This window comes from Halichondria panicea, chromosome 5 (assembly GCF_963675165.1).
Source record: "Halichondria panicea chromosome 5, odHalPani1.1, whole genome shotgun sequence".
Taxonomy (NCBI): Eukaryota; Metazoa; Porifera; class Demospongiae; order Suberitida; family Halichondriidae; genus Halichondria; species Halichondria panicea.
The window spans coordinates 1516877-1526407 of record NC_087381.1 but is presented as its reverse complement, the minus strand read 5'-3'; the positions used below and the strand labels follow the sequence as shown (position 1 = coordinate 1526407).

General features: G+C 36.0%; 1 protein-coding gene across 1 annotated transcript; it reads right to left on the bottom strand.

Moving 5' to 3' along the window:
* Positions 1–669: 669 nt before the first annotated feature.
* LOC135336726 (uncharacterized) lies at positions 670–2806 on the bottom strand. Its single transcript, XM_064532580.1, has one exon. The coding sequence runs from the start codon at positions 2774–2776 to the stop codon at positions 839–841; it is 1938 nt and encodes a 645-aa protein (XP_064388650.1). The 5' UTR covers positions 2777–2806; the 3' UTR covers positions 670–838.
* Between the last annotated feature and the right edge of the window lie 6725 nt (positions 2807–9531).

Below are 9531 nucleotides of genomic sequence, written 5' to 3'. Positions count from 1 at the left end.
GTGATCATATCATCCATTATACAGTTACAGTGGTTACTAGCATCAATATGCATTCATTACAGTGCCATACTGATTAATACTGGGACCGACCGAAGCTATACAGTTTTGCCTATTCCAGAGTTGAGGAATTAAGCGACAGAGAGGGAAGGCAAATAGGATATGCTGTTGCTATATGTTTATATTTATAGTGAAAACTGGTTGAATGTTTTCACACTGTATGTATACATAACCTTTGGGACCTACGACATTAATTTTAATACTGTTAACTGTGTGATTTTATGCAATGATAATTATCCTCTCTGTACCTATAGGCAAGCAATGCTGAAAGTGAGTAGAATTGAGGGCCTCGAGGCTGCTCACACAATCAATAATTAACTTATCATATCACGTCCTACAACTGTACTCTGTTCCCAGGCCAATTTTATTTCAGAAGGGAGTTCATCTAGCCGGTGTTATTTTATAGGCCTGAGGAAGAGGATAGCCCTATGCATATTCCATACATGCATGTATATCATGCATGTTGAAGAGCCCTGTTTTTTCCATGTGAAGACTCAATATCGGTGGAACTATCTAGAACACTAAAGTTGCATTTAAATTAAAGCTAACTATGATACTGAATTATTATCAATAGCTTGTGCATGCAGTAACAATAATTATTTTCTAAGCTAACACTGAGGGTTTTGCACTGTAGTGCTCTAGGAACAAAAATAATGCTGTTTCTACCACTATAGTTGTGCACTGTGCACAAACACCTATATACTTGTATGTGAAGGGAAACTACATTCAGTGTACTGTCAACTTTATTTTAGCATTACAATCATGGTTCTGAAATGACACTTTAAGCAACTGAGCCATACTTTGCACCTTTTCCAGTGGCAGAAATCAGCGGGGTATTTGGTGAGGAGTAATCTGATGGATTCTCTAACCGGTGTGGAATATCACTCTCTGAAAAAGACTCTTCAAATTGTGGGATTTCAGGTGGAGCACGAAAGCTACGAAACTTGCTTATGCACCAAGTTTTGAGTTGTTTCTTTACCAGGAGCCACCAAATAGTTACTACAAAAAAGTAGATTATCGGGACAATTGCAATGAGTGCTAGAATCAAATAAGAAAATGCACTGAAGTAGGAAGCTTTGATGTCAGCTTCGTCTCCCGCGATTACCATAATGAACATTCCACTAAAAATCAGTAGCATGAAGGCATCTGTTATGTTATACACTTTGAATTCTTCCTTGTATGGTCGTAACGAGAGTTGCATAAACATGAGGGTAATTATGAATAACACTCCGATGGAAAAACAATATACACTTTGCGAGAACGTAAATAGTACGAACACAATCAGCTGAAGAAAAAAGGAAGTCACTGAAAACCATCGATAATCTCTGGTACCATTCGTTCCATCCTTGTAGTAACCTTGATAACAATTGACAAACATGTCAAGACGTTGACGCTGAATTTTCAAAGCATTGAGAAATTTCTGAAACCATTTCATCGGATATATGATCAGAAACACTATAGGAAGTATTACAATGAAAACTCCAATAAACAAAGCTACTATTGCGTACGGAAGATGTTTATGTCCAAAGAATTCCACTGTGGCATCATAGTAAAGTACATACTTTATAACATATTCTTTGCTGTTAGCTTCCAGTACATACATTCTAGTAAATACTAATAACTCAATAGTCGTGTTGAGAAATTTTAAGTAGGATAGTAAAAAGAAGGTAGCAAAAGCATTCACAATCGACCCTTCCATATCCCAGTTTTGACCAACTAAACTGAAAACCTTATGAAAAGGTCTCCACAACCAAACAACCATTCGTACATCACGGCTATGCAAACTAATGAGAAAGTAAGTCAGAATAACCAGTACCAATGGATAAAAGGCAATAGCATAGTCCAAAGCAAACACTTGTATTTGACTGATGTCCGTCGCACAAATAGGTGGAATGACAGCACGAAAGAAATCCAAACTCCAGATACCATAAAAGGCATCTAAAGGTCTAATATAAGCTTTCCTTGAAGTAACAACAAGAAAAGCTCTTGCAGCTATAGGTGAAACAAGTGCTTGGGAAACACTAATGAAACCTTTCAGCATTGGCGAAGTTCCATTGAATTTAAAGATTACGATGAAGAAAAAGAAGAATGTTAAAGGAATGTAAGCAACTGCTATGTACTTGATCCAGTTGTACGTCATGTTCTCTCCCGTACAGTTCATGCATTCCATTTCATACGAGTACAAGAGTGGTGAATATCCTGGTAGACACTTCCCACACAGTATTGAATCGCGGTTCATTCTTCCACAAGAGTAGGTATTAAGATCACCGGTGTTATTTGGAAGTGTATAAAAGACAGTGTCTGTTTTATGTCCGCAACCATACACACATCTTCCTAGTTGAGTTTCATTGCTCTCACTATCGTAAGTCATACAATAGCAATCAAGAATGGATGTCCTGCTGATTTCAACATCACATAGTACAGAGCGATATGGAATGTTACTACATTCACATTTTCCATTTGTTGAATTACGAAACATCCACGGATAACAATCCAGGTCATGATCTTCGATCACTGTTGAACCAATAGACTTCTTTGAGCTGAGATCTTTTATTAAACTAGCTGGTGTCGTTGATAAAGTTTCACAGGGTATTTGTATCTTTGTCCAGCAAGTATTGTTATCAACTGCTTCGGCATTTGCTTCTACTAATACAGAATTAGCAGTAGCAATCATAAGAAGTGAAGTGAGTGTTAACATTAGAAGATAGAAGAAATCCATGCCTATATCTTAATAATAGCTATTGATATTTTGATGGAGTAAATCCACTAATTATAGCGACACCTGCACATGATATACATGTGAATGAAGTTGAAAACAGTACGTTTAATTAAAATAATAATCAACTTCACCTGAGAGTTCGGTAAGTAGAGGCTTGCCTAGCATATAATAGTGCATGCTTAAAATAAGCACACGTATATATTGTTATTAGCCTGACTCAAATAATGATGTTCAAATTGACTATATTCAGATATTGTATACTATATAAGCCATAACATGTACTGGAGCTAATTAATTCAATAATAGATCTAGCAAGGTGATCTACATGTGGATATAATTTATTATATTTATATAATAAATATACAAGAGGAAACATAATAATTATGCAATTTGCATATTCTAAGTGTATAGGTTGACTCTATAATTATTATAGGGAGAACAGGGGAAAAAATGAAATACAGCTTTAAGCAACATTTAAGCCTCATCCGTTGCTTTGCTTTTTTCTAACTTATACTGTGTGGGGATACAGTAATTTCATTTTCTTTTTGTAAGTTTGTTTCTGAATACTCAAACAGACTGTGAGTTACTAACATCAGTAAAAGATATACTTGCCTATCATTATATAAATACTCAGCAGGGCAGCCGTAGATAACTTAGATTTACAGCGGTGGCCCCTTTTTTCTTCTTTGTAATATCAGGTTTAATATACAAGAGGAAATGTATCAGCACAACATGAGTGTGCTTGTGATCCACTGCATGTGCCTATATAATTATTATAGACTTTTGTAGTTACCAAAAGTGGATCATCTATCATGTATCCTGCAATGCTATCTAGAATGCCAGGGGGGAAATAATTGCCCCACCCCTGCATGTTATCTATATATGGTCCTGTGTATACAACAGTAACTATAGTGCCAGTGATATAGATCAGCAGCCGCTTATTGGGTAGTGAGAATTGACAGTGATTACATCATCCTTAACAGTGATTCTGGTGTTATAAATATACCCATATCCATTATTCATCTCTTTATATACAATGACATCACCTGAATTTGTCATTTGTGTTTGTGTAGTAGTTTCACTTTGATAAAATTGATAGATCTACACCCACACAATAATTATATGCGCTATACAACAAATACCCACACCTATATACAAATGTCAGTGGGCAGTGTATATAGGTGGACAATCATAATAATATAAACATACAAACTGAAAGGTATAAATAATTAGATGTCACAGAGGTACACAATAACATTTCTGCATGTAACCAGTCCTATGTATGTGATATACTTCCAGTAAACTCTATATATACTAAGCCAGCTTTTTAGCATTACAATTATGGCTCTGGAATGACAACACAAGCAACTGAGCCATACTTTGCATCTTTTTCAATGGCAGAAATCAGCGGGGTATTTGGAGAGGAGTAATCTGATGGATTCTCTAACCGGTGTGGAATATCACTCTCTGAAAAAGACTCCTCAATTTGTGGGATTTCAGGTGGAGCACGAAAGCTACGAAATTTGCTTACGCACCAAGTTTTGAGTTGTTTCTTTACCAGGACCCACCAAATAGTTACTACAAGAAAGTAGATCATCGGAACAATTGCAATGAGGGCTAGAAATGAATAAGAAAATTTCCTGAAGTAGGAAGCTTTGATGCCAGCTTCGTCTCCTGCGATTGCCATAATGAACACTCCACTCATACTTAGTAGCATAAAGGCATCTGTTATGTCGTACACTTTGAATTCTTCCTTGTATGGTCGTAATGAGAGGTGCATAAACATGAGAGTAACTATGACTAACGCTCCAATAGAAAAACAATAGATACTTTGCGTGACTGTGAATAGTACGAACATAATCAGTTGAAATATGAAGTATGAGACAGAAAACCATCGATAATCTTTGGTACCATTTGTTCCGTCTTTGTAGTAACCTTGGTAGCAGTTGACAAACATGTCAAGGCATTGACGCTGAATTTTCAAAGCATTGAGAAATTTCTGAAACCATTTCATTGGATATACAATCAGAAACACTATAGGAAGTATTATACTGAAAACACCGACAAAAAAAGCTACTATTGCGTACGGAAGATGTTCTTGTCCCAAGTATTTCATCGTGGCATCATAGTAAAGTACATACTTTATAGTGTATTCTTTGCTGTTGTCCTTCAGTACATACACTGTCGTGAATATTAGCAACTCAACAGTTGTGTTGATAAATTTTAAGTAGGAGAGTAAAAAAAAGGTAGCAAAAGCATTCACAATCGATCCTTCCATATCCCAGCTTTGATCAACTAAACTGAAAACCTTATGAAAAGGTCTCCACAACCAAACAACTATACGCACATCATGGCTATGCATACTGATGAGAAAGTAAGTCAGAATAACCAGTAACAATGGATAAAAGGCAATAGCATAATCCAAAGCAAGCACTTGTATTTGACTGATGTCCGTCGCACAAATAGGTGGAATGACAGTACGAAAGAAATCCAAATTCCAGATGCCATAAAAGCTACCTAAAGCTCTAGTGAAATTCTCAATATAAGCTTTCCTTGAAGTAACAGAAAGAAAACTTCTTGCAGCTATAGGTGAAACAAGTGCTTGGGAAACATTAATGAAACCTTTCAGCATTGGTGAAGTTCCATTGAATTTAAAAATTACGACGAAGAAAAAGAAGAATGTTAAAGGAATGTAAGCAACTGCTATGTACTTGATCCAGTTGTAGGTCATGTTCTCTCCTGTACAGTTCATGCATTTCATTTCATACGAGTACAAGAGTGGTGAATATCCTGGTAGACACTTTCCACACAGTGTTGAATCTCGGTTCATTCTTCCACAAGAGTAGGTATTAAGATCGTCTGTGTTATTTGGAAGTGTATAAAAGACAGTGTCTGTTTTATGTCCGCAACCATACACACATCTTCCTAATTGAGTTTCATTGCTCTCACTATCGTAAGTCATACAATAGCAATCAAGAATGGATGTCCTGCTGATTTCAACATCACATAGTACAGAGTGATATGGAATGTTACTACATTCACATTTTCCATTTGTTGAATTACGAAACATCCACGGATAACAAGACATGTCATGATCTTCGATCACTGTTGAACCAATAGACTTCTTTGAGCTGAGATCTTTCATTAAACTAGCTTGTGTGGTTGATAAAGTTTCACAGGGTATTTGTATCTTTGTCCAGCAAGTATTGTTATCCACTGCTTCAGTGTTTGCTTCTACTGGTGAAGAATTAGCAGTAGCAATCATAAGAAGCGAAGTGAGTGTTAAGATTAGGAGATAGAAGAAATCCATACCTATATCTTAGACTATAATAATAGCTATTGATATTTTGATGGAGTAAATCCACTAATTATAGCGACACCTGCACATGATATACATGTGAATGAAGTTGAAAATGGTACGTTTAATTAAAATAATAATCAACTTCTGTTTATTTCACCTGAGAGTTCGGTAAGTAGAGGCTTGCCTAGCATATATAGTGCATGCTTAAAATAAACACATGTATATAATTATTGTTATTAGCCTGACTCAAATAATGATGTTCAAATTGACTATATTCAGACATCGCATACTATAATTATAAGCCATAACATGTACTGGAGCTAATTAATTCAATAATAGATCTAGCAAGGTGATCTATATGTGGATATAAAATCATTGCAATTTGCATATTCTAAGTGTAGGTTGACTCTATAATTATTATAGGGAGAACAGGGGAAAAAATGAACTACAGCTTTAAGCAACATTTAAGCCTCATCTGTTGCTTTGCTTTCTAACTTACTGTGTGGGGATACATTAATTTCATTTTTGTTTTGTGATAAGTTTGTTTCTGAATACTCAAACAGACTGTGAGTAACTAACATCAGTAAAAGATACTTGCCTGTTTTGTCATTATGGATCTAGATAGGTCCATAGATAGCTTAGATTTACAGCAGTGGCCCCTTTTTTCTTCTTCGTAATATCAGGTTTAATATACAAGAGGAAACATAATATGCAGTGTGCTTGTGATCCACTGCATGTACCTATATAGAGTTTTGTTAGCAAAATTACATTTACTAAGTAGAAATTGCGGGAGGTTTCTTTGCTACTAGTGGATCATCCATCATGCATCCTGCAATGCTATCTAGAATGCCAGAGGGGTAATTGTCCCACCCTCTGCTATCTATGGTCCTGTGTATACAGCAGTGACTAGTACCAGTGATATAGATCAGCAACCGCTTATTTCAGGGTAGTGAGAATTGACAGTGATTACATCATCCTTAACAGTGATTCTGGTGTTATAATTATACCCATATCCATTATTCATCTTTATATACAATGATATCACCTAATGCTACTACATTCATTTCTGGGATTACGAAACATCCATGGATAACAATCCTTGTCATGACCTTCATTTATCGTTGAGCCAATACATTAGGAGGTAATAGAACTCCATATCTATCATTATTTTAAACTGACTAAATTATTGACTTGTTCTATTAGTTGAAAACAGTTTATAAATCTGTTTGTATTTCACCTGAGAGTTTCGTTGCAATATAGAAGTAGAGGCAGTTTGGTAAGCCAAGTGTTGACTCCGTGAGTATAATATACCTTAAGGTGACATCTTTTCACAGGTAGATTCTAGATTTGTTTGCAAATTCACTGTTTAGCTCATTTTGCTGGTATTAAATTCTGCTAATTCTTGCTCAAGTTGTGAAATCATAGTGTTTCTATGTACTCGCGAGTGGTTTTAACATTGTAATTTCAAATTTTTGCGATTTACTCTCATTCGCAAAAATAGCAGAAATTAATACTCGCGAAATTATGTCACCTTAATTCATGTGACTTATACACTCTAAAAATAGTGGTTTGCCACACTGATCCCAATACATGCACACACCAGTTTTGATGTGTAGGGTACACTATAGTTGGTGTGACAGTCACACTTAAATTGGTGTGCTAGATTATTGTTTGGATCACACCTAAATTAGTGTGCTATTTCAGTACTGCATGGTGTGGTGTGACTGCCAAAAACAGGCCAAATTGTAAAATAATCGTAAGAAATACATTGCATGTGTACTATAGCCTCGTATTCAGGCCCAAACCAAGGCTATATGTGTACAGTCATCAGAAACATTAATTTGGCAGTAAACTATAAGTTTGTTCCATAGAGTTGCACGGGGGAAGAATGAGCATTGGGTACATTGATTCGAAATCTTAATAGCACTGAGAAAATGTCTGACTCAATCAGTCAAAGCAAAATAAATTATTCTAGACACACACGAAAAACTTTTCACAAATGCTTATAATTACGAAGGGAACTGCCAGTACACTCTACATACATATAGTCAGCTTTAGCATACAATCATGGCTCTGGAATGACAGCACACACAACTGAGCCATACTTTGCATCCTTTCTTGGGGCAGAAATCAGCGGGGTATTTGAAGATAAGTAATCTGATGGATTCACCAACCGGTCTGGAATATCACTCTCTGAAAATGACTCTTCAATTTGTGTGATTTCAGGCTGAGCTCGAAAGCTACGAAGTTTGCTTATACACCATACTTTGAGTTGTTTCCTTACCACGAGCCACCAAACAGTTACTACAAGAAAGTAGATTATCGGGACAATTGCAATGAGGGCTAGAAACGAATAAGAAAATGTACTGAAGTAGGATGCTTTGATGCCAGCTTCATCTCCTGCGATTGCCATAATGAACACTCCACTAAGAATCAGTAGCATGAAGGCATCTGTTATGTTGTACACTTTGAATTCTTCCTTGTATGGTTGTAGTGAGAGTTGCATAAACATGAGAGTGACTATAACTAATGCGCCAATAGAAAAACAATAGATACTTTGCGAGACTGTGAATAGTACAAACAAAATCATCTGAAAAAGAAAGTAAGTCATAGAAAACCATCGATAATCTCTGGTACCATTCGTTCCATCCTTGTAGTAACCTTGATAACAGTTGACAAACATGTCAAGACGTTGACGCTGAATTTTCAAAGCATTAAGACATTTCTGAAACCATTTCATTGGATATACAATCAGAAACACTATAGGAAGTATTACAGCAAAAACTCCGACAAACAAAGCTACTATTGCGTACGGAAGATGTTCATGTCCAAAGAATTCCACTGTGGCGTCATAGTAAAGTACATACTTTATAACATATTCTTTGCTGTTGTCCTTCAGTACATACATTGTAGTAAATACTAGCAAGTCAGCAGTAACATTGAGAATCTTGAAGTAAGAAAGTAAAAAGAAGGTCGCAAAAGCATTCACAATCGACCCTTCCATATCCCAGTTTTGACTAACTAAACTGAAAAGCTTACGAAGAGGTCTCCACAACCAAACAACTATACGTACATCACGGCTATGCAAACTAATGAGAAAGTAAGTCAGAATAACCAGTACCAATGGATAAAAGGCAATCGCATAATCCAAAGCAAGCACTTGTATTTGACTGATGTCCATCACACAAATATTTGGAATGACGGTACGAAAGAAATCCAAATTCCAGATACCATAGAAACTACCTAAAGTTGTAGTTAAATTCTTAATAATTCTATAACCTTTCCTTGAAACAACAGAAAGAAAAGCTCTTGCAGCTATAGGTGAAAAAAGTCCTTGGGAAATAGTAATGAAACCTTTCAGCATTGGCGAAGTTCCGTTGAATTTAAAGATTACGACGAAGAAAAAGAAGAATGTTAAAGGAATGTAAGCAACTGCTATGTACTTGATCCAGTT